General features: G+C 31.5%; 1 protein-coding gene across 1 annotated transcript in view; it reads left to right on the forward strand.

The window, feature by feature from the left end:
* LOC139516040 (2-aminoethylphosphonate--pyruvate transaminase-like) overlaps positions 1-27,898 on the forward strand; it is a 44,192-nt gene that overhangs the window by 358 nt on the left and 15,936 nt on the right. The window contains exons 2-7 of the mRNA XM_071305847.1: positions 1,038-1,175; positions 2,201-2,301; positions 8,819-9,059; positions 10,403-10,567; positions 11,054-11,213; positions 11,537-11,697. Coding sequence (XP_071161948.1) covers positions 1,038-1,175; positions 2,201-2,301; positions 8,819-9,059; positions 10,403-10,567; positions 11,054-11,213; positions 11,537-11,697 — 966 coding nt within the window. The remainder of the gene's footprint in view (positions 1-1,037; positions 1,176-2,200; positions 2,302-8,818; positions 9,060-10,402; positions 10,568-11,053; positions 11,214-11,536; positions 11,698-27,898) is intronic.

Below are 27,898 nucleotides of genomic sequence, written 5' to 3' on the forward strand. Positions count from 1 at the left end.
TTATCTAAGTGATGTAAGTATTCAAGCGTATTGTTATGCGTTTACTTTTCTGCATTGGCCAGAGGTATAGGGGGAGGGTTGAGATCTCACAAACATGTTTAACCCAGCTGCATTTTTGCACCTGTCCCAAGTCAGGAGCCTCTGGCCTTTGTTAGTCTTGTATTATTTTAACTTTTAGTTTCTTGTGTACAATTTGGAGTTTAGTATGGTGTTCATTATCACTGAACCAGTATATATTTGTTTAGGGGCCAGCTGAAGGACGCCTCCGGGTGCGAGAATTTCTTGTTGCATTGAAGACCTGTTGCTGACCTTCTGCTGTTGTCTGCCCTATGGTCGGGTTGTTGTCTCTTTGGCACATTCCCCATTTCCATTCTCAATTTTAAGTAATATAATATGTGAGGAAAATGTGTAACAGCAATTTATTCATTTAGTCTTTGACAGTTTCTTGATATTTGTTGCTATGGTCAGTATTTCCCCCTTTTTTGTAATGTAAAAAGGGAGCTTCTGTATGAACTATAATGACACCTTTATTATATAACATCAATTACGGTATCAGAACATCCAAATACAGAGTACAAAATATATATACACAAACAAGAAAATCAAAAGCAATGGTATCTTCTTACATAGGCGGATCCAGCCCCCTCCCTTTTGTTGGAAATATTTGGTTGATTATATAGGGAATCACTGAAGCGTGACTGGAGCGGGCCCCCTTACAAAAAGTTCTGGATCCACCACTGTTCTTATGCTAGACATAATCAACCTTACATGTTTAAATAAGAATATGTCAACACAATTTAAAGACAACAATACCGTTTTTCTAATAACATTGATTCAAATTACTTATTTTCTTAAAATTCTGACATGATTTTGTGCATCATAAAGGCCAACACTTATTAATGATGATCAAAAATACCTTTTAATGTGATTCAAATGTATGCCTATAGTCATAACATAACTACCAAATGATTTGCTGAACAAAAACCTTCTGTATAGGGAAAATGCACAAAAATATGATACATGTGTATTTTTTTCAGAAAAAAAGTTATTTACTCCAGGACCATTATCGACCTCTCCTACAGTCAGACAAGCAGCATTTACAGAATATGGTTCAAGAGATGTAGCCTTTATAGAAGCAATTAAAACTCTCAGATCAAAACTAGTAGAAATAGCAGGTATTTTAAAATATGGGTAATCATAGGTCCCCTCAGGTGTATATCCAAACACAATTAATATTTATTTTATCTCTGTTTTAATTGATTCAACTTTTAAGCAATCTTATTGAAATATTAACCCTGTGTCCACACTTTTTCTACAAGGAACTGACAACACTCTGTTCTACTATCATTTTTTAAGGATGTTCTTACATGTCTTAGGTGAGGTTAGTTAAAAATTAAGAAATTAAGAAATGAAAATTGATATTATTAGCTGGTAGAGCATCAATTAAGGATAAAGATAAGCTAATAATATTGATAGGTCATGGACCTCCTTTTCAAGATATTTGAGTATTAAAATATGTTGGGAAAATGCTGACTCGGACTTTTACCTTATATTTGCATTGGTATAATTTGGGTCTCAAAACAAAAAAGAAAATCAAGAATCTTCTAAAATTTTGGTAAATGACCTTTCATGAGCTATTAAGTCTAATATGAAAAAATAAATTGGTGTTATGGGGCAAAATATTTTACATTGTATTGTATGGAAAACACCAAGGAGTCCGAACATTTGACACAAATTCCTCACCTAAGTACATCCTTAAGACCTTTCTGGATTCTCAGGTTTTGTCATAATGTTACACACTTTCAAAATTTTGATGGCTGTAATTTCATTGGCTGTTGTAATATTTACCAGAGCAGAAAGTAAAACATAGTGTTCTTAAATCCTTCTATAAGTGAAGTGTGGACACTGGATCTATATTAAGATCAGATTGACCATTGAGATAAAACTTGTGAAAAATATCCCTTCATGTAAATTAAATCAGCTGATCAGAATCAGGACAAGAAAAACATGAAAATAAGACCTTTGTAAAAGAGGTTTGACCTAGAAATATGTAAAAAAAATTGTAAAAATAAAGCTCTTTACAGTATAAGAAATGAAAATAATTGTTTTAAAATAACAGTATATATTTTTTGTGGAATATACCAAGGAAAAGACAACTCACTTGCCACAAGTTTTACTTGGCTTGTTTTTTTGCTTGTAGAAGTATCCAAAGATGAGTTCACATGTGTTCCAATACAGGGAAGTGGAACCTTTGCTGTGGAGGCTGTATTCCAAACAGCTGTCCCCAGACAGGGAGGCAAGGTAGTTAATACGCTATAAACATTTTTATGTTATTTATTTATTAATTCTGTATCATCTAAGCTATTAATATCCTGTTGGTTTTTTTTTTTATTTTACATCGCCAAAACTTTCGCCATAACAGTCTAGCAAAATAATAATTTTATAAATGTGACTTGACTATTGCACTTCTTCCTATTAAACCTAATTATTGAGCTAGTGAAAATGGAAAAACCTTCAATGGTAAAGCTGCCATCACATTATAACTTGACTAGTGCAATATTTACAAATCTCTTCACTGGTTGTTTCTGTTTTTTCTATTTCATGTGTTTCTTGGCTTTTAATTTTATGCCACAGATGTTTGTTGCTGTCTCTTCTTTATCCTCATGTGTTCTTAGCTTTTAGTGTGCATACCACATATGGTTGTTGCTGTCTCTTCTATATCCTCATGTGTTCTTAGCTTTTAGTGTGCATACCACATATGGTTGTTGCTGTCTCTTCTATCTCCTCATGTGTTCTTGGCTTTTAGTGTTCATGCCAAATATGTTTGTTGCTGTCTCTTCTATCTTCTCATGTGTTCTTGGCTTTTAGTGTTCATGCCAAATATGTTTGTTGCTGTCTCTTCTATCTTCTCATGTGTTCTTGTCTTTTAGTGTTCATGCCAAATATGTTTGTTGCTGTCTCTTCTATCTTCTTATGTGTTCTTGGCTTTTAGTGTTCATGCCAAATATGTTTGTTGCTGTCTCTTCTATCTCCTCATGTGTTCTTGGCTTTTAGTGTTCATGCCAAATATGTTTGTTGCTGTCTCTTCTATCTTCTCATGTGTTCTTGGCTTTTAGTGTTCATGCCAAATATGTTTGTTGCTGTCTCTTCTATCTTCTCATGTGTTCTTGGCTTTTAGTGTTCATGCCACATATGGTTGTTGCTGTCTCTTCTATATCCTCATGTGTTCTTGGCTTTTCGCGTTTATGCCACATATATTTGTTGCTGTCTCTCTTATATCCTTACATGTTCTTGGCTTTTAGTGTTCATGCCAAATATGTTTGTTGCTGTCTCTTCTATCTCCTCATGTGTTCTTGGCTTTTAGTGTTCATGCCAAATATGTTTGTTGCTGTCTCTTCTATCTTCTCATGTGTTCTTGGCTTTTAGTGTTCATGCCACATATATTTGTTGCTGTCTCTTCTATCTCCTCATGTGTTCTTGGCTTTTAGTGTTCATGCCACATATGGTTGTTGCTGTCTCTTCTATATCCTCATGTGTTCTTGGCTTTTCGTGTTTATGCCACATATATTTGTTGCTGTCTCTCTTATATCCTTATATGTTCTTGGCTTTTAGTGTTCATGCCACATAAGTTTGTTTCTGTCTCTTCTGTCCTCAGGTGCTCTTGGCTTTTGGTGTTAGGTTACATATGTTTGTTGATCTTTTCTATCTCCAAGTGTGGTCTTGGCTTTTGGTGTTCATCAACATGCCACATATGTTTCTTTCAGTCTCTTCTATCTCCTCATGTGTTCATGTTCTTGGCTTTTGGTGTTACTGCCACATATGTTTCTTTCTTTCTTTTCTATCTCCACATGTGGTCTTAGCTTTTGGTGTTTAGGTTACATATGTTTTTTGATATCTTTTCTATCTCTGAGTGTGGTCTTGGCTATTGGTATTAAAGTCACATATTTTAATGACTCCATGAATGTAAAATTCAACCCAAATATTAATACATGTATAGAGATATAAATTTACAAAAAGCATTTATTTAATTATTTAACCAGAAAGCAATTAAAATGAATATTATAATGTACAGCTTGTAAAATGAAATTCATTGCATACTGACAAATATAAAAAGCGAAATCAAAATATTCAATTCTTTTACATTCAATTAAAATTTGCTAAATTTTAAATTGAAATGAGTTTAATCCTTATACATTATTAGCTCATTGGGCATAATGAATTGACACTTAACAGATAAAGGTTTTTAATAAAACATGGTCCCAAAACATATGTTTCACTATTGATTATTGAAATGTTGCATTCTTTTGTTAAACAGCTTTGATAAATTGATCATTGAAGATTAATGAATGCTGAAAGCAAATAAGGAATTATTTTGCCTCATACTGAATAAAGCTGGTACATCACAGTAGTTTAAATTTTTAATGATTACTTAAAAATGTTTTTATCTTCTTTTTATTTAAATGAATTGAACGTTCAAAAATTATAAATGAAGCAAGAATGATGTAACATATTTGAACTGTAAATTTGAATTATCTCTGACTAGTTAAGTTAGGGATAGTTAAGAGTATGACAATTATCTGCAATTGGGTCATTCATTCATTTGGAAGAAAAAAGTATTTTTTTTAAATGCTTCTTAGAGTATTGTAAAAATGTCACAATCTTTCAAAACGTACCTAAAAATCAAGGGCCTTCACAGATTTGCTTATGTTTTCAGTGATGAGCATTATTTTGTATAATACATGTGTACTTGATAGACAATTAACAGATATTGATAACATTTCTAACCCATTTCAGATACACTGTTGTTTGTTATAGTACTGCAACCAGAGTTCATTTTTTAAAACTTTAATGGTCCGGAAGAACACACACCTAAATTATATATCGATGGAAAGAGGACAACGTGTACAATAAGAAAAGTTGGGTCGTAAAAATCCAGAGTGGTCACAATTTTGTGAAATTGAGGTCAAAGGTCAGACCTAAAAATATCAATATTTCAAACACAAGAACAAAAAGGAGAAATATTCTGATATTTATTCAATAGAATGCTACAAAAACGAATCAATCATAAGCATATGCTATAAACGATGTTAAAACGACAAATTTGACTAATTATATGAAGAGCTGCCATTACAAAATGGCGTTGATTTGGAACCTTCTGATTTTTTTCCATTTAAGACATAGCAAAAGAAGAAGTGGCCTTGACCTTTTCACATCCATAAACGTTCATATTGTGTATAGTATTTCACTATAGTATATTACAGAATTATTTTCTAAAGTATAAAACACCAGTTTATCAAATTATTTCAATATTTTTTCTATCTTTGAAAAAAGCAAAATTCAAGCGCTGAAACAGTGTTTTTAATTTTGCATCTTAAAGGTTGTGTATTTTGTGAAAATTAGTATCTAGTTATAGATAAATACATATTGTGTATTTGCAAAGTCTTGACAGAGCAGTAATAACACAAAATATACTATAGTCACCCGAGGCGAATGCGAGGTTTAAAAAAAAATTGAGTGTAAAAAAAGTCAGTTTGGTTCATGAACATTTTTTTAGTAGGATAATCCTGGTAAAAATGTTAACTCATTGATATTTTAAGGGAAGGATGAAAAATTATACAATGCAATGCCAATTTTCTAATGTTGTAATTCAAATTCAGTCATGATCCTTATATAACTTTTAAAAGTGACACACAATAGCTCAAGTATTCATAAAATAGGGACATGAATCAATCTCTTAGTCATCATATGCGGATTCAGTACGCGTATTAGCATTACAAGACACTTCCCTTTTTTATAAGAACAAGTTCGGCGCAGGACAGAGTTTGTGCAAAGCAAACACAGTTTTTCTTAGTACAAATGCTATCTGGAGCGTAAATATCGTCATGATTTGGTCAAACTCGTCAGATATAGTCTTCCCTTTGCATAGGAAACACAAAAGAAATGTGAGTACAAAGTTTCGATCAATGTTCGTAACCCATATTCCCATATGCATATGCATGATGTATCTGCACTGCCAGTCCCAAATGTAATGGGGTGAATGTTGCTACAAAAACGATTGATTTTGTAATAGCCATACATTTACGAATTTTTGTTATCTTTAGGGACAATATTCGGTTCAGAAGCGCCTTTGTGTTATTTTTCATCGATTAACTATCAAATGAACTTTTGAGCCTAGGCTCTGTGTTGAAGACCGGACCGTGACCTATAATGGTTTGCTTTTACAAATTGTGACTTGGATGGTGTGTTGTATCATTGGCACTCATACCACATCTTCCTATATCTATTAACAAGCTATGCGGGCATCATTTCCATAGAAATACCAAAACGAGGACATAGCTCATAAGACCAATGGTGGCAGGATGAAGTAATTGTTCTTCTTTTAATGTATCCTTGATATTTTCAGACACACCTTATTGTAATTCTGAAAATCTTAATATAGACTTCAATTTTCCTGCAGCAGATATGGCATCCCCTAAATTGAGTTCAGAGCTAAACTCTATAATTCATATCCCTTGGCCCCACTGTGTCTGAATTGTAAGGTGTCACAATATCTAGTTAGTTCTGGAGTTTGGCAGTTTGGTAAGCATCAGAGACAATCTTGGGTAAAATTGATCGGTATATATAGAGGATGTGCTACATGAGAAAGGCTTTTTCTTATGGAAAAACAAATCACATCACTAACGATCGTTATTAATGAACTGACAGCAAGTTCAAATTCTATTTTTTCAGTGACTGTTTTACTTAATTGCACAGGTGTTGACTTCAATAAGTACTTGGTTATGCATGGATAAATGATTACTCACATTAATTAGCACAACTTAAAAGACTGTTAACACGTTAAGAGGACTCAGTCTTGCGTAGTTTTCTGTTTTTTTGTAAGGTTTTTCTTTTACACAAAAACTCTGTTTTCATATCCAAACTACAAGGAAGAAACTGAGCGCGAGATCGTATAAAAGTGTCAGGTTGTGAGGTTACATGTCGATCAGTTTGATCACATATATGGATTTCTGTTGTTTCTAATTTAAAGTTCCCCAAGGGTGACTGGGGAAACGAAATATGGTCACTTGGTCTTCCCCCGACCGGCAGTAAAACGAAGTTGGGCGTCCGTTTTGCTGTGCGGGATGTATCAAGTTCACAGTCACGTCCGATCAGAATGGGGACGTTAAATCCGCTGCCTCGTGTAAAGGGAGTGTCACGTTCTTTTCACGTTAAAAACCTTTGCATCAACTCTTTAAGGGGTCCGTAGGTGGCATGTTGCAATGGAAAATTTCTGTCCCAATCAAATATCCCATCATTTTCCAGTGGCAGTCTAAATGTTCCCGATCATCATCCCGAATGGCCTCTATTATGACAAAACCTACCTATTGTTTTTATTGTTAGCTTGTTCTCGTCCTGAACATGCATGAAATATTTGCCACTGGACTTAAAGCAACCAATAATCAATCAATCAATTTAATTTAAAGACGCACCAATTTTGCCTTCTGGTGCAAGTCTCATAACATCACTGATGATTCGTCCACGGAAAGCAGAATATCAAGATAAGTTGGTTTTAGCATTACCTTGTCACACACCAAATCTCTGAGAAACTTAAATAGTACTTTTCCCCCGACCACTTGCATGCATATTTATTGCTCTGAGGTTAAACATTGACATACAATGTATTTTCACACAATGTCAACTATAGTCATTATCCGGAAAAACCTCTTATCCGAAGGATTTGGTTAACTTTTATATAAAGTCAAAATTTTATTAACAAAAATATAACTTATTTACAGAAAATACACGAAAGAACTACTATTATATATATTCAAATCACTCAAAAATAAATTAACTTCTCCTACAAAATCGACATAATCACATCGAAACTATCAAATTGATTGTGAATGAAAAAATAAATGGTGGAGCTGATTGACGGATAGGAAATTTCCGTAATTAAAAAAGGTACAAATGATGTTTTTATTTTTGACTTTTTGACAAAATTGTTTGGAATTTGCCCAACGAAATTTGCATGCAGTATCGCAATAATATGTTGTGTCCTCTCAAATGTCAAATACTGTTTTTGAATCATATGTTTTCTCGTTTTCAAAGAAAAACGCGTTAAATTTCTATCTAAAAAACAGCCAACTGTAAGTTTGAAAGTTTTACTTGGAGATGGTATAATATTTATGTCTTCATCATTCCGATGATCCTTGATGATATGTGCATAGAAAATATTTACGAAAATAGCGGGAAATTTAACCAAAAAATATATTTTTGGATTTTAAGGTAACTACCCAAAACCGTAAATTGAGGGGTACCCCCATTAAAGGGATAAAATATAAAAATGTGACCATAGAAACTTTTTACGACCCGACGGAAATTAAAATATAGATATTATTCTATCATTTAAAACAATTTGCAGCCGTGTGTTATTCCGGACCATTAAACTCGTTAACTAAGCGTCTTTTTCGATGTCAGTTGCAGTACTATTAATTCCAGGTGAATATCAGGATGTGTTATAGATATCTACTATGAATATATTTGATGCTAGTCCTATGTGACCAAAATTGGCCAGTCATTCTTTTAATTGTAGAGTACTGTGAAAAAGTTTTATGACAGGTCTCAATTTTTGGTAGATTATTGACAAATCATTGATTCTTACTGTATCTTCCTGAATTTGAGAATTTTGGTCCAGTATTGAACAAATGTTTCAATGTATTGGATTTCTTTCATAGTTAAAAACCAATGAAAAATAAAATGATAGGTATTACCATAATCTTCAGATTTTCAATTATTTATTTTGACTTCAATTGTATGTCGTTATTTTTCATTTCGATAGGTGCTGATACTACAGAATGGAGCCTATGGAAAGAGGTTGGCAAAGATTTGTGATGTAATGAGTGTACCTTATCAATTAGAAAGTTTTTCAGAAGACTCTAAGGTGGACGTTAGTCGGGTAGCAGACATTTTATCTAAGGACAAATCATTTACAATGACTAGTATAGTTCACTGTGAAACAAGCTCAGGTGTTATAAATCCTGTAGAAGATGTAGGAAAGGTTGTCAAGCAAATAATTCCAGGTATTTTTATATGTTTGTTCCTTAAGCCCTTTTCCAGTTATTAACATTTTTACAGGTCTGCTATTTTTAAAAACATTTTTATTTGCTTGAAATCTGTAAGACATGTTGCCAAAAGCATTATTCTACTACTTTTTATTTTGAATGTTCAATGTAATTGTAATGATTACACAACTTGAAGGTTGTTTACATCCATGTCATTTGTATTCTGGCAGATAAGGTTAGCAGTTCCATCTTATGACAAACGAAATTTACATTCTATGATTTCTTAACAAGGAAGTGATAATGAGATTGAAGCTATAACAACGGAACATGTCTGTTGTTCTGTGACTCTGGTATTCTATAATAGTCAACCAAATCAAATGTTTTGCAACAATCCCAGAAAATTTCTTTATATTCTTGCTGACAGGACAAAGAAGTAGGTTCGATAAGGCCCTTTTAGGGCCCCCTATTTTAGCCTAAATTTCAAATTGGCATTTATTGACCAATATTACCATGAATAATAGCTGATACAGTGACTAGATAGGAAATAAGTCTTTTTGTTGCAAATTTACGTTCCTGTGTTCTATTTATGACGTCACAAATAGTACTCATTTTGATTTTCCCTGAAAAAACAATGAAATGGGTAAATTTCCATTGAATATTTGGACAGGAAACATAGAGCGCATACGTCGACAAAAAAGATCTTTGACAATAATGTTTGTAATGACGTTTTACATATTGAACTTGAATATTTAGGTTGTCGACGGCTGCGCTCTATGTTTCCGGATCTAAAATTTGGCCGAAATCCCGCCGATTTTGTCAAATTTCGCCAAATTCCATTATTTTGACCTAAATGGGATGTGAAAATCAACACTGTAGAATAAAACTATGACAGAAATTGTTCTTTAAAACTTTCTCACATGTCTTTAAGTCAACTTAAACATGTTTTATCTTGTAGCATTGAATTTTATAATTGGGGCCAAATAACCCTTACCGAACTTACTCCTTTAGTGACAAGTTATTTTAGATAATTGTAATTGATAAAAGAGGAAAGAAGAACGAGTTATGATTGCCAAAATATGAGCATAAACATGGTCATCTGTAACACAGATACATATTCCATTATAGTCAAAAGATGAACTTTGAATAGATTACCTCAACTTTACCATTGACAACCTTGAACCCTTATTGCTTCCTTTAGTAGCAACCATTCATTAAGGACATCCTGGTGGCTATTACATACTCTTGAAGGTGATTTAAATTATTTTACCATTATATGACAAAAATTTGCTTTATACAGGTACATTATTTGTTATTTTACATCACATTTCATTATTGTAAACTTCTTGTCTTATATTTTTCAGATTGTATATTCTTTGTTGATGCTATGAGTAGTTTTGGTGCTGTACCACTGGACATGGTAAATGGAAACATTGATTTTCTAGTTAGTTCTGCCAACAAATGTCTTCAAGGAATTCCAGGATTTTCTTATGCTATTGCTAAGAAATCAGTATTAATGAATTGCAATGGTAATTTTATGAAACTTGCTTTGCACTAGAAATTCATTTACCCCAAAATTAGAAAGCATCATTTTGGTGAAATTATTTCATGATTTTAAATCAGAAATCCATGTGTAAATTTTTAATTTAAGATTTATGAGTCTCAGAGCTAAAAGTCATGGAAAGGGAGACCAGGGATTGCTCTTCCAGCGACGTCAACAATTATTAAGTTTTCTGATTAAGTAAGTTTTGATAGGAACTTCTTGTGATAGCTCATTGATATGTAATATAAGTTGCAATACTATCAGTACATATCAGTTCAGCAGTTATTTGCTTGTCACACAGATTTAAAACTGTTGCTCTGTTTGACTTTTTTTTTAGACTTCATGTTTTAAAAAGTAAACATTCCACTGTACAATTATTTTGTATGGGGGCATATTAGATACATCGTAAAATTATTTTATTTTTCAAATTAGGTTATAATTGTCACATTTAATGTACCAATTTGTTTTACAGGTAATTCTCGTAGTCTCAGTCTAGATTTATTTGACCAATATGATAATTTAGAGAAAACAAATCAGTTCAGATTTACACCTCCTACGCATACAATGCTGGCATTTTTACAAGCTGTAAAAGAGTTTGAAGAAGAGGGAGGAGTCAGTGGCCGAGGAGACAGGTATGCAGTAAAATTCAGAATTGAGCTCTTTTAATGTCAGTAATGACATTTAATGTGATTCATAACATTTACAAACGTGAAAATTTATTTAAGTTTCTTATTGATATATACTAGATAGAATATGTCATCACAAAAAAATAATTTCCTACATTTAAGATATTTTCAGATTATTATTTACCACAGGTTTTAGTATTTTACCATTACCTTAGGAAAAGACTGACTTGCTCACACTTGTTGAAAATATCTGATCTCCCATATCAGCTTTTGTTAGAATTTGATTTTTGATTTTTTTTAAATCACAATAATTTGTTTTCTCTCAAAAGGTACAAAAAGAACAGAACCATCCTTAGAGAAGGAATGAAAGACTATGGTTTTGAAGAATTTCTGGACAATAGCCATGAAGGTTATATTATCACATCATACAAATATCCTCAAGATCCAAACTGGAATTTTACTACATTCTACTCAAAACTGAATGATAGAGGTATTTTGAATATAATTAACCAAACAGAAATTTTTCACACCCCATCTCACTGCTGTTATATTTTTGACAGAGGCAGATTTAGAGAAGGGGGATAACTTTTTCTGGGGAAAATTTGGATTGCCCCCACCCCCTTTTCTGGGAAAAATTTGATGGATTATATAGGGAATCACTAAAGCATGACCGGAGAGAACTTCCCTCTTAGGGATTCAGTGAGCCCCCACTCAGAATATTTCTGAATCCACCACTGAGAGTCTTATTCAAGTTATTGATGTAATTGTAACTAATATTAGCAGTGTTTGCAATAGATACACACATGCTATTTACCTTTTTGTGATCTCTTGATAGTTCTTTCTTTAACCTTTGAACATTATTTATTTATTTATATTTTTATGCCCCCACCGTAGCTGAGAGGGCATGAATAAAGGAGTAAGTCCGGTAAGGACCGATTTTGGCCTCAAATTTCAGGTTCATCTTACGAAAGATTTTGACCACTTTTTAAACACTTAAGTGTCTATTTCATTTGAATCAATTAGTTTATGTGAAAGATTTTAACTGATTTCGTCATTAAAAATGACCCGATTTAAGCTCAAATATGAAAAATGTACCAAATATGTCGAAAAATGTCACTTTTCAGATGGTTTTTGTCAAAAACGAAAGTGGCCGCATCAGTGTTCATCCTCAACCTTTATATATATTATGTATTATCATAAAATACAACTTACATTTCAATATTAAGGATGAACACGAATGCAGCCACTTTTGTTTCACACGAAAACCGTCTTAAATTTAACTAAAATGCTAGAATTGTGAAGATTTCAGTAATTTTTTGGGGCCAAAAAGGGGTCTTACTGGACCTACTCCTTTGGGTAGCGTCACTTTTACAGTTTTTCAGTTATGTCCCTTTATAACTTTATATGATATGCAAGCAAATTTTATTTTAACTTTTTGAATATCTGTTCAAATGGCAAAAATTAAATGTTTTGCATGTAGCGTGCTGTGATCAATTTCTGTTCAATTTGATATTGATTTTGTAGAATATCTGTCTAGAGTGTTATTCCATAGAAAGCCAAATATTATTTGCATTACAAATAAAAACCAAAGATGCCTTGGATATAGTTAGAAAAATTGAAATGAGCGAAAAATGAATTTTAAATTATCTCCCTTGCAATGTAAATTCAAAATTTCTTTAGAAAGTTTTCTTTGCATTATCTACCTTATATCAAGAATAAGTTGTTATTTAACTCTTCCTTCCAGTCATTATTTGATATTTTATGGAAATCAAAATACTTTATGTAACTGAAACGTGCAGACCTAAAAATTAAAAGCATTGTTGGCCATAGATATACACATACTATTCAACCTGTTGTCATCTATTGGTGTTTATTGTCCATCTTTATATACATACTATTCAACCTGTTGTCATTTATTGGTGTTTATTGTCCATCTATATACACTATTCAACCTGTTGTCATCTATTGGTGTTTATTGTCCATCTATATACACATACTATTCAACCTGTTGTCATTTATTGGTGTTTATTGTCCATCTATATGTCGTTTTTAGCATTTGATCATTGATTTATTTATTTATCTTTTTTACTGTACAATGCACTTTTTTATGTCATTTCTAACATTGTTGCAGATTTTAGTTAATTTGTTGAGTATCTCATCAAATGACAAAAAGTAAAATGTTTGCATACAGCTTGCTTCAAACCAATTTCCATAGAATTTGACAAAATTTTGTTGGATGTCTGTCTACAGTGTTATTACACAAATTATTTCAAATTCAATAAAGGCGATATATCAACTTTCATCATCATACTTTTCACAAATATTACCAAAGATGCCTTGAATGAACGATGAATTATTTTTTAAAATTATCTCCCTTGCAATATAAATTCAACATAAAAAATGATCTATGTATTATTTATCCTACTTCAAAAATATGTTGTTGAACCATTACTTCAAACAATTATTTGATATTTTATGCAAATAAAAAATACTTTATGTAACTGAAAAGTGTAGACTTTAAGTTGGCATTTGATGTTTTTTTTTAATAGTAGTTTTATGACATATAATTATCATTTAAATTTAAGAATTTGATGACCACCTTTAAAACGGTGGAATGATTTTATTGAGAGATTTGCTATAAAAGCTGGAAGTAATTTTGGTTTACTGTATTTTAAGTAACACATTCAAAATTTACAGATTTATAGGACAATTAATCATAAATAAATGAAATAATGGTATCTAAAAGAAACTTTCAAGTAGCTTATGCCCTATATAAAAGATAACATTTTGACGTTATTTTGTTCATTCCAAATATCAAACACTCACATATTATTATAAAATTCAAATAAGGGTGACTGCAACTAGAAGATGCAGAAAGTCTAATTTGTTATCTCCTTGCCATTAAACTTGACCTACAATGGAGATATTTCTACATTTCTGAAATAAATGAATGGAATCTTAATCCACAAGCTAGAGAACTCAAATTTGTGAATTTAAAACATAATTGAAAGTAGTTCATTATTCTGAAGTGAAATATTAATATATTTTCAAAGTGAAAAATCACCTTTGAATGATATTTTAAAATTCTATGGATAGTCAAGTCTCCTAGTAAAAAAGACAATTTCATAATTGTAACTTTGCTCAGAGCAAATGATAAGAAAGGGAAATAAGTAGACTGAAAATAGCATTATTTATCAAGCTACAATATTACTACACATATGTTGTTTGGTAAGGAGATGAAAATCACCAAATGTAGTAGCTATTTGTATATAATCATTTGATATTTGGTCTAAAAAAAGTATGCTCTGTTAAAGAACTTGACAAAAAAAAAAAAATTGCATAAAATAAAACTACTGCTACTGAAATATGGTATGTTGTCATTTGATAAGAAAAGTGAGTAGATTTAGTCAGTTTTTGACAGTTTTTTCATGTTAATGTCACACTTATTTGTCATGTCAAATTGGTCTCTCTTTACTGTAAAACATCTGTACTTTATTCATATTAACCAATTTTGAAAAGGAGAAGATGACTCGAGATAAAAGATTAATGAAGCATACTTTTTAAAAGCACTGATGTATAAACTTGTAACTTTTGAAATGAAAATAGGTAATGACCTTGCTATGTCATTCATGACCATCAAGGAATATATTTCATGTTGTTATGATGTATTTAGTACATTCACATTAGCAATTTTTCAATATATTAGTGAGATATCATCTTCATGTGGATGCTTTGATATGTTGTTGATTCATTGATGTCTTTTGCCATTCATAAGATACAAATTGTCATTTTTTAAGTACGAAATATCTTTTAATGATAGAAATGCTCTTCATCTTATGACTTGAGAAACAGAAATTTGATTAGAAAATTGATTTTCAAAAAAGCAAATTGTGCAGTTTCTAATGAATCATATACGCTAAAACTGCAGATTTACATAACATGTTAAGTACTTGTCTAAAGCCATGAATTGTCTCGATGGTTGAATGTCTTGTCATGTTTTGGTCTATTGTCTCAGTGGTTGAATGTCTTGTCATGATTTGGTCTATTCCGTATTGATAATTTTGTGTTTATACTTAAGGGTCAAATATTTGACCTGTCTTTGATGAATTTATCTAACAATTTATGTTATGTCAGACAAGAAAGAAGACCTCATACCTGTTAACCTGTAGCACGTGTGTAGAGGGAATCTCCCCCAATTTCTCTTCTCCAGCGGTGATTATTTTTTAGGCAATTTATTCATCATTAATAATACTATATGATAGGTATATTTGATGTGTATTGACTTCAGCATGTTATATAATTAGGTAACATTATTTACAGAATAAGTAATTATAACAGCATGTCTATGGTTTGAATTGATTTTATTTGTGGACAAGAAGCTGGTTTAATAGTGATAATAATTGTAACTATATTATGTAATAATGATAATAACTGTCAAGATTGATAAAATTAATTCTTTTTCTTCTTCATATAAATGTTACCACAAATATTTGTATGGCTAACTTTCATTCTCCCCTCAGGGCCACAGGAAATACAATTAGTTTATGCAAAAAAATCAAGAAAACACATAAAAGTTGCAATAAATGTTAAGTTAACTATGTAAAATAAAAGAATTAATATATAGTATACATTTTTATGCCCCACCTACGATAGTAGAGGGGCACTATGTTTTCTGGTCTGTGGCTCCGTTCGTCTGTGCGTCCGTTTGTTCGTCCGTTTAGGTTAAAGTTTTTGGTCAAGGTAGTTTTTGATGAAGCTGAAGTCCAATCAACATGAAACTTAGTAGACTTGTTGCTTATGATATAATATTTTTAATTTTGAAGCCAAATTAGACTTTTGACCCCAATTTCACGGTCCACTAAACATAGAAAATGAAAGTGGGAGTTTCAGGTTAAAGTTTTTGGTCAAGGTAGTTTTTGATAAAATTGAAGTCCAATCAACTTGAAACTTAGTACATATGTTCCCTATAGTATAATCTTTCTAATTTTAATACCAAATTAGATTATTACCCAATTTCACGGTCCATGGAACATGGAAAAGGATACTGCGAGTGGGGCATCCGTGTACTTTGGACACATTCTTGTTTGTACATATATAAAAGGGACATTGATTTGATTATCTTTTCATTTTATATTATGTACTGTAATGTAATGACGAAAAAAAAGTCTTAACCTATAATGGTTTACTTTTTAAATTGTTATTTGTATGGAGAGTTGTCTCATTGGCACTCACACCACATCTTCCTATATCTAATCAGTTTGACAAAATACATATGATGATTTAATATGTGTAACATCTTACTGTTATTATCAATAAGATATACCCTTTTTAAATAATTTTTTATGAATAGGGTCATTTAGGGGGAGGGGGGGGGGGGGGGGGGTAGTCATATAGGACTTTGTGAAGTGAAAGTTTTTGTTTTTAAACTCAAATTTCTCCAATAAGATATATTGATTGTATTTGAGGTTGATGTTTTCAAGGATGATAATAGCAGTGTTCTAGAGAGAAGGTCCAGAATATAAACCTCTCTGATTTGGGTTTTTGGCTATTTCTAGGTGTATAATCAATATTTATTATATATTGATTGGAAGATCATGTTTTATGTATTCCATGTAGTCTCAACTCACTATCACCTATCATTCTAGAATGTGTGTATATATAGATACAGTGAAGATGTGGAACTGATTTTGTGTAACATTTTGATAATATTTGCTTGTGAATATGGCGAAATTAATAAATTTTTTGCAGCATTTTTGAGATTATAAGCTCCTCTAAAGGTTTTAACCAAAAACTTTCAAACTTTCTAGATTGGCTGTATATACATTGAAAAATGGCATCTGATTTTGTTACACTTTTGAATGGTTTTTGCTGATTTTCTCTCAGGATTAATTACCACTCTTCCCTTGCATCAAATACTGGATCTATGCCTGCTAACCCTTCCTGACTAGAATTTAAATTGATTTTCCCTAGAGCATATCATATAGCAGACAGTAAAGCTACGATTATCACTGTCTTTAAATGGCCTTGTGACAAACCATTAGTATTGCATCCAGGCCAAATTTTAGTCTTTGATGATTTTTTTTGTTTAGATTTGGTTAGATTTTTTATCTGTATTGTCTGTATAATTTGTGTGTTGATCATCATGCATTAAGTTCAAAACACATTTATTTACAAAGTTGAGTTGAAAAATTTGTTAACTGAGACTAGTTTCCAGACAACGATAAGTCTCAAAAGAGTAGGTTAAATAATGCCTTAAATTGTTTTTTTGGACAGGAGGGGTACCGGTAAAGCCCATTCATCACCAACAAAGATATTTTCACATAATGTTTGTTGTAAAATTTTACATATCTGAAATGCATATTTAGTATGTCTTTACTGTGCTCTAGGCCTTTATTTGATTGGGATCTGGATTTTCTTCCATTTTTGGATTTAAAAATGAATGCTTTGAAATAAGACTGTGACTAAAAAGTTCTATTTAACTTTCTCCTGTGTCTTTTCATCAGCTTAGATTTTTTTTTATCTTGAAACATTGAACTTAAAAATGAATATGGCCATTACGGAACTAACTCCTTTACCCTCTTTCAACTTCCGATCTGATAGGTTTATGTTTACCACTTGCTATACACTCAGTAAAAAATTAAAGGCAAAACATCATCACATTTTAACAATATATCCAAAATGTGATATAGGAGCCTATTATGAAATATGTATAAAGAAATATGTTATACCCTGAATTAAGTTTAAAATAGTAGCATTTATGAACCTAATTATACATTTTGATATATTTTAATAAATTTGAAATTCAAGGCCATACTCGGCTAAAAGTTAACCTTGTCCTTCACTTTCCTTGTATAATATATTCATAATACCTAGAATACCTTAGGTTAAAATGACTATGTAACAAGTCTTATGAGGAGATTTAAATTAATTTGGGGATGGTTTACAGATTTGCAAGGAAGTTACTTAAAATAGTTCAAAACCATCTCAAATGTTCTTTTGTTGTTGATGAAAAAGATTGAATAGATTTCTCAGTATGACAATAGTTAAAACATAATTGTGAAAGTGAAGGATATTTAGTTTTATGATTTGTTTGTTAAATTTGCTCCCAATGTTTACTTGTTTACACAGTATTGAACCTATGAGAACTACTTTTTCGACAGACAAGAATTCTATTTGAGATCATCTTTTTTTAGATCCTTTAATTATATAAATAATGCCTTCCTAATATGCAGTTTTTCAGTTCAATGTTGTTGTTTTTTTAAACTTTTTTTTTAAACCATTATGCCAACATGATGTAGTGTCAATTAGACTAAGTCAACATATATTATAGAACATATTATCTCTTTTAGACTATTGAAATACATTTTTTTTATTAAACATTTCAAGACTATTCAAAAATGAAGTTTGTTTTATAAGCTGATGCAAAACTTATTTTGTTACTGTTTACATAATCTTAAAAACTATCATTCAAATAGGTGACACAGTACACTAGACTTAATTGTGTTAGATATATCTTTATAAATCTTAAAAAATAGTTTTATCTAGTTTTTGTTAAGTATTCTGTAAACATACTTGATTTGAGTACTTTCATGGTTTGATTATGATACCTCGTCTACATTAATAGGGGCATTATGTTTTCTAGTCTGTGCCACCATTCATCTGTTTGTTGGTCAGTCCAACCATATGTTTGTTGGTCAGTCCATCCATCTGTTTGTTGGTCAGTCCAACCATATGTTTGTTGGTTAGTCCAACCAACTGTTTGTTGGTCAGTCCAACCATCTGTTTGTTGGTCAGTCCATCCATCTGTTTGTTGGTATGTCCATCCATCTGTTTGTTGGTCAGTCCATTCATCTGTTTGTTGGTCAGTCCATCCATCTGTTTGTTGGTCAGTCCAACCATCTGTTTGTTGGTCAGTCCAACCATCTGTTTGTTGGTCAGTCCATCCATCTGTTTGTTGGTCAGTCCAACCATCTGTTTGTTGGTCAGTCCATCTATCTGTTTGTTGGTCAGTTTAACCATATGTTTGTTGGTCAGTCCATCCATCTGTTTGTTGGTCAGTCCATCCATCTGTTTGTTCAGGCCATCCATCTGTTTGTTGGTCAGTCCATCCATCTGTTTGTTCAGGCCATCCATCTGTTTGTTGGTCAGTCCATCCATCTGTTTGTTGGTCAGTCCATCCATCTCTCTGTTGGTCAGTCCAACCATCTGTTTGTTGGTCCGTCCATCCATCCTGTATCTGGTTAAAGCCATGTTTGAAGGTAGTTAACCATGAAGTTGTGATCGTATCAACTTGAAACTTATTATATATATGCATCATGATGGGAATCTTCTAAAAAATTGTCAAATTAAGGTTTTGACCCAGATTACCAAATACTCCAAACAGTTGTCAGAGGGGAGGGAGTATGTTGTCTTATGGACACATATTCTTGTTATTGTATGTTTTACTAGTATCTTTTGTTTTTCAACTGAAAGATAACTTCCAAAAGTTACATAAAAACCCTATGTTAACGTGTCTGTACCAAGTCAGATCACAGTGGTTTCACAGTCTCTTCATGATTTGGAGGGGGTACTGAGATTTTGGTATTTGTCTTATCTTCTCTGTTTAAGCACTACTACTACTGTAGACCCAAGAATTTTATGTTTTATCTTAAGACGTGGGCAGTAGACCCGTTTAAATACCATTTGGTAATCTCGTAGATAACTCTCCTCGGTTAACTGTTGGTGTTGTGATGCGTTTCAATAAATTTTACTATGAAAGTATAAAAGAAAGTATTCTGAACAATAAAGTAATGTTGGGAAATATGTTAAGCAAATAGATTAAGTCCATTGTGAAGACTTTTTCTTAAAGTTATGTGTCCTTCATTCTTTTTGTTATGTCCTCATTTGAATATGCAAAATGTTTGTTTACAGCTATAAAATTACAAAAAGAGTAGGGCAGTAGGTCATTTATTCTTAATATTTGTTAGTTAAACTTTCTTAAACTATTGTGACTTTATTCTATTTGAAGCTCTTTGAACTGTAGGATAATATATAATGTTGAAAGACTAAAGTTCTATTTGAATTTATCATTATAAGAATATGAAATTGCGGTATGATTGCCAATGAGACCACTATCCACCAGAGTAAGAATAAGTGAATATAAGCAATTATGATTTATTTTCCCTAATGTATTTTTCACATCAATGTCTACTAATAAAACTTAGGTCTATATCAATAGATAAAAAATTGGAACAGGATATAGGTATATGAATTATACCTCATATTAAAATATCAATTTTTGATTGGTTAATATAAGTTAAGTGTTATTTATTTGAAAAATTACTTGATTACTATTTTGAGGTTTAAATGGAGATTGAAATTGTTTTTTTTTTATATAACTCCTATATAATAAGGATCAATAAGGGTTTTTGATAATTATTTGTTAAAAAAGATTATATACTACCATATGTGCAAAGTCCTTCAACTACACACAAATTACTCTTTTGTACTACAAAATTATCAAATAAAAATTGATCAAAGTTATTCATTTTAACCTGATTTACTAAGTAAAAACCAGTTATTGATATTTGTATATATGGCGGGCAGACATCTGTGAGAACATCTGGGCTGGTCCATCTGGATGGGTGGGCGATTGCCAAACAGTGTCCGTGCATTTACTCATGAACATTTCAATCAAAGCTTTTCAAATTTAAATATGTTGTGTTAGTGATGACAAAATGGAGTTCAAGATAAATATTGACGATTTTCACTTTCACTATTGAGGAGTTATGGAATGTGATATTGAAAAATGCCAGGACACAAATAAATGTTAAAGATCCGGTTTGCTGTCCTTTCTTGAAAATGTAGGGCTTTTTCTTTGATGTAATAACTGCATTTGAATACAGGCATAGTTTAATTTTTATATTATACATTAATTGTAAATCTTAGACAAGAGTTAAAATTTCAGTAAAACAATAAGACCTAATAAGTCCTTCGTTGAACCATGTCCTCTATGTAGAGATCAAACAATAGATGCTTCCAAACTCTTAGTCATATAAAGTTGTGGTAAAAAAAGTATAGGAGAAACAGACTCATACATAAAATTAAAATGAATTTATCTTCTAAATGTGTGTGTCCACCGTTTAATATGAATAAATTTTAACCACTGTTTAGAACCAACTATGAATGTAACCATGGATGACTACATGCATAGATATTTTGAGTAGTACCCTGATTTCAGGACAAACTTTTGTTGTTGGGAAAAACTATTGGCGGAAAAATGTGGCATTTTTGTATGCTTAAACCTTTCATTTAAGAGTGAAGATGTAGTGTTAACTTTAGTGAAACAGAAACCAAACAGCATGATAAAAAAATTTTGAGGTAATCATGCAGTCTTCAACAATTTAAAAGTGTCTTTACCATTATCAAATTCTGAATATAAATTTATAGTCTAAACAGAGACATATAATATGAAATAAGTATTATATGTCTCTGGTCTAGATAGACTATAGATTAGTAAAAATTATCATAGCCACAATCCTCTTTTCTTTGATTGTGACATCACCCAATATGATTTATCACCAAATATATGTATTTCCATGGGCAGTGCAATGGGTGCCACTAGTGGACCAGGTTAGTTGACCCTTCAAAAGCACTTACAGTTTTTGTGGGGATCATGTTGCTTAGTGTTTAGTTTTCTGTGTAAGGTTATTAGTAGATTGTTGGGTTTTTTTTTCATCATAAATTTTTCTTTTCCTTATTGGCCATGTTTTTGTCTGTTTTTCTTGAACTTGTGCCTTTTGATTGTTTTTGTGGCATCTTTTGCCTATTTTTTCACCTTTTTTTGAGTCAGAGGAATAACAACTAAGGTACTTAAAGAAAATGACACATTAAAAGTAAGTTAAAAAATTTGCTTAATATCAGAACCAAAATACCACAAAAACATACCCTTGTTATTTTGTCCCTGGTGGATAGTTGTCTCATTGGCAATCATACTACATTTCCTTATTTTCATATACTCATAATAAAGAATGAAAGCTAGTTCAAAGTATTTCAACTAATGATGTAGGAATCATGAATTACTGTTTTTTTATGGTTTTTTATGTTCAGTTAAAAGTCATACAAGAGGTAGATAAGTAGTATTCTGTGAGATTCTGCTGGATTAATGTCAATAAGTATATTTTGTTTACTAGTAACTATATGAATTAATAAAAATATTTTTGTACTACGCAGATCTTTTAACATAATCCATATGTGTCTTGCATTTTTAGTTAATTCCTTTACAGAAACTGAGTTTTAAATCATCTTTTTTATGTTGAAGATATAGGAAGTAAGTGTTATAATACTTGGATTACATCACAGAAGATTCATTGAATTATTTGCACTGCGATTATGAGTGACATTACGAAAATGCAATATATAATGAATTCACATCTTAATACAAATTGTACATGTTATTGAAATTCAAAGGACTTTTGTCAATTTTTAACTATAAAAGGGTGTAACCATGCACATATGACATGCTTTCTTTGATTTTAGTGTAATTTGTGGTTTGAATATACTTTTGAAGATCAAAGATCATCTATTTATATGCATGTTTATTGCACTAAATTTCTACAAAGTGCATCTTTAAAAGCATCCAGTGAATTATTAGGGAAATCATGCATCTAGAAATAAGTTTATTTGATTTTTTTTTTAAAGAATTAATTTAATCCCCACTTGTAAGTATTTCATGGTTTTTGACAGATTTTCTATTGGAAATTTCTGTTTTGTTGAACATTTGGATTCCTGGTTCATCTTTTCTTATCCTGTAATCAATTTGATTGATTGAAAAATGTTTTTTTTTATGATTTTCATGAATAGAGGAACACATTGATGTGAGCATATAGTGAAATAATAAAATTTGAATATCCTGAATTTAGTTTATATTGGGTCTCATTGGGGTCTAAGCGTGACATGGGATTGCTGATTTTTTTGTAAACGTGTCACGTAAAAGTCAAATTATTGTTCCGTGAAAACGGGAAATGAAGTAAAGTTGGACACATGAAATTACAAAAAAAATGATAATTGCTTAAGTACATATTGTAAGCGGAATACGGGAATCTGACAAAACAGTTAGCAGGATCTGGGATTAGAAAAAATGAGACCCCTATACATTTTATTTTTACCACAAACATTGGTACATAAGACAGGGTTTTAATTTAATGTTTTGCCTGTGTAGAAAGTCACGAAAGCTAGACATATGTATTGCTTTTCTGCCCACAATGACATAGTCCTATCTTGCAATTAATGGGATGTGTGGTTGGGCTATTGGTACTTTACGGAACGGAACGGAACGGAACGGAACGGAACAGAATTTCATTTAAGGTATCCAAAGGGGGCATTTATCAAAATTTCGAAAAATCTTTAAAACAAAACAAACTTTAAAATTTCTGTGTTTTACGGTTTTCCATATACAAATAACACAAATGTATACTTAATCTCATCTTCACAGGTGAAATGTGTAATAATGTATAACATCGGGAAATATTCTGTAGACGAATAGGTCGGATTGTCCTGATAAATTATCATGAAATTAACGCATTTGCAAGTCATGCATTATGATATCTAGACTGACCTCACGTCGTCCTTGATTAGAGACAGTGATCAAAATGAATCTGATTTAAACTTTTTAATTTATTTTTCCGTTCCGTTCCGTTCCGCAAAGTACCAATTGCTCTGAGGAATTGGTATTTAACGGAAAAAACGGAAACAGACATCTTTAATGTAATTAAAGCAGTATGATAAAAAAAATTGTCTGACACCTCTTTTTGCATGAGTGGTATGTGTTTTAGATAGCATTTTCGACTTGATCCATTATAAAATATTTAACACAAAGGCAGGTTACACAAAAAGTCTTTCTCCTTCCATCGGTAATTATATTTTAAAAAAGGGGCCTTCAACAGCCCGTTCCGACGATGATTAGAGACAGTGATCCAGTTGAATCTGATTTTAACTTTTTAATTTATTTTTCCGTTCCGTTCCGTTCCGCAAAGTACCAATTGCTCTGAGGAATTGGTATTTAACGGAAAAAACGGAAACAGACATCTTTAATGCAATTAAAGCAGTATGATAAAAAAAATTGTCTGACACCTCTTTTTGCATGAGTGGTATGTGTTTTAGATAGCATTTTCGACTTGATCAATAATAAAAAATTTAACACAAAGGCAGGTTACACAAAAAGTCTTTCTCCTTCCATCGGTAATTATATTTTAAAAAAGGGGCCTTCAACAGCCCGTTCCGACGATGATTAGAGACAGTGATCCAGTTGAATCTGATTTTAACTTTTTAATTTATTTTTCCGTTCCGTTCCGTTCCGCAAAGTACCAATTGCTCTGAGGAATTGGTATTTAACGGAAAAAACGGAAACAGACATCTTTAATGTAATTAAAGCAGTATGATAAAAAAAATTGTCTGACACCTCGATCTTTTTGCATGAGTGATATGTGTTTTAGATAGCATTTTCGACTTGATCAATAATAAAAAATTTAACACAAAGGCAGGTTACACAAAAAGTCTTTCTCCTTCCATCGGTAATTATATTTTAAAAAAGAGGCCTTCAACAGCCCGTTCCAACGATGATTAGAGACAGTGATCAAGTTGAATCTGATGTAAACTTTTTAATTTATTTTTCCGTTCCGTTCCGTTCCGCAAAGTACCAATTGCTCTGAGGAATTGGTATTTAACGGAAAAAACGGAAACAGACATCTTTAATGTAATTAAAGCAGTATGATAAAAAAAAAATTGTCTGACACCTCTTTTTGCATGAGTGGTATGTGTTTTAGATAGCATTTTCGACTTGATCAATAATAAAAAATTTAACACAAAGGCAGGTTACACAAAAAGTCTTTCTCCTTCCATCGGTAATTATATTTTAAAAAAGGGGCCTTCAAAAGCCCGTTCCGACGATGATTAGAGACAGTGATCCAGTTGAATCTGATTTAAACTTTTTAATTTATTTTTCCGTTCCGTTCCGTTCCGCAAAGTACCAATTGCTCTGAGGAATTGGTATTTAACGGAAAAAACGGAAACAGACATCTTTAATGTAATTAAAGCAGTATGATAAAAAAAAAATTGTCTGACACCTCTTTTTGCATGAGTGGTATATGTTTTAGATAGCATTTTCGACTTTATCAATAATAAAAAATTTAACACAAAGGCAGGTTACACAAAAAGTCTTTCTCCTTCCATCGGTAATTATATTTTAAAAAAGGGGCCTTCAACAGCCCGTTCAGACGATGATTAGAGACAGTGATCCAGTTGAATCTGATTTAAACTTTGTAATTTATTTTTCCGTTACGCCCAGCAAACATCCATGTAATCTATATTTATTGTAGCATGCTAACATAAGAAATCAGAGCTATTTAAAATGTTTCTTAGGAGAGGATCTGTTTTTGCCAAACTTTTAACAATTATTTAAGAGTGCTCAACTAAATAGAAATTTGTATAGTGAAAAAGTCTTCTCTATAATGATAACAATTATCTTTGCTGTTTCTGAACACCTCAAATATATGTACACAACTCTTAACATGGGCGATCTAATATTAAACAGAATTTTAATTTAACTAAACAAGTTGTACTATTACACCATTGCTCTTGAGGGGATAGAGCGCTCACGGCGACTTGAACAGCGCCTCATTATATAGATCAAGATCCGAAATCGGCAGCTTTTAATTATGCGTGTTATATTTGTTTATTGCTTTTTTTTCTAGAAACCGGAAACGCTGTTTTTCTCGCTTTTTATTGGTTTACATTTAATAGTGAGTGCAAGTAAAGGGGTCTCTTATAACTTACTATATTGGATGTGCTTTGTTCATTGTTGAATGCCATTAGGCATACGATGTTTTATTGGGGTATACATCTTTATTAGTTCGTCTTTTGATAAAAGTTGTCTCATTTGTAATCATACCCATTATGTCTGCTATGTTTATATAGACTACACTGCATTGGCTCTGCGATTCCAGTTTCCTTCTGTCGTCGTCAGGCAAGTATAATATTACGAAATTGTCTAAAATGCAGGTTGCGGGTTGCCACAAGGGTATACGCATGGAATGGTGTAATCTACATAATTTTACTTGTGTTGTACTGACTTTCTGCTGCTGTGTCTGATGACTTTTAGCGCGTGTAAAACAAGAGAAAGTTCTAGTAAATATAGATGTTTATTTCTTGAAATCAGTATTCAAAGTGCTACAGATTTTACACAATAAAATAGCAAGTCTCACTTGATAATAAATTTAGAATTTCAAAAATGAACTAAATTAAGGGACATAACTCTATGCAAATTTTAACTAATTAAATAAAACTTGCCCAAACTCTATTTCATCAAGTGAAACAGCTTTACAAAACTTAACGTACAGGTTAATGCATAATACAATATGTTAAATAAACCGAATCATTTTGACTAAAAGAATACTTAATTTCAAATGTTTTGCATAATAATTTGTTGTTATGGAAACAATAAACTTTTAAAATTAATAAAATCATTGCCATACTATCTTAATATTTAATCGCATAAAATCTAATACCAAATACAATTTATTTCTGAATAAATTGGAATGTAAAATAACTTTGCATAATTCTTAAACAGTATTTACTCTTTTTGCAAAATATTAAAATAAAGAATATACCCATGTTGCTTAGCAACAAACATGTACTCCTGTCACGAGTTCCGTGTATGTGTGTATTACAATAAAATTAACTAAATTCAATTTAAATATAAGTTCTAAACGTTCAAACAATTTGTAAACAAACTAAAATCTTGCGGACAAGTGTCACTTTCCAAAACCTAGTTTACGAACTTAATATGCAATCTATTACAAAATATAAAAACACAACTTACAGAATAATAAAGAAGAAAATAAGGTTTCATGTCTTTGTTATTTAGCTTTCAATTTAACTCAATAATCATTGCTTTATCAACAAAAGACATTTCTCCCGGCAAATAAAAATTACAAATTATCTCCCCTGGACATTATAATACTTAAAAGTTAATACGGATACAATATGAAATATTTCCGGACTTTAAATAAACTTTTAAAAATAACTATTATAAAATTAACTAAATGTTTCTAAACATAGAATAGATTTGAATTAAATAAATTCTTGAAACGTTTCTCAATTGTTTACATAAATAATGTAATATTATACACACATTTTCGTATGAAAAAAGAAAGCTTAACAAACATTTGGGTAAAACCTTCAACAAACGCGTAGATTCTAACCACTTACTAATACATATTAAGCATCAAGACTTGACACAGTTTTAATTTTAAGTGGTAAATTAAAGACTTTTTGCCTTTAAACTAGATATATATGTATGTATATCATTGTATATATTTTTGATTAACAGTGTTTCTGGATTCTTTAGCTAAGTTCTATTGCATTCGTAGCAAGGGTCCTCCTCAAAAGTCTACCTATTCGAAGTCTTGTTTTCCCTTGATGCTCTTTAAAAAAATTTATAAATACGCTATGAAACTCAAAGGCATTTTTTAGTAACGTGTTGCAGGGGAAATAGAAATACCTAGCGTCTGTTAGTCCTTTCTTTGCCGATCTCAGTGAGTATCCGGCTTTTGTTATCGCTCCCACGTGTACAACTTTTGCATTTTTTTTTTATAAAACTATTCTATAAATAGGTTATAATAGGTTAATATCAGCAACATCTATGACAAGTTCTT

Source organism: Mytilus edulis, chromosome 3, assembly GCF_963676685.1.
Source record: "Mytilus edulis chromosome 3, xbMytEdul2.2, whole genome shotgun sequence".
NCBI lineage: Eukaryota > Metazoa > Mollusca > Bivalvia > Mytilida > Mytilidae > Mytilus > Mytilus edulis.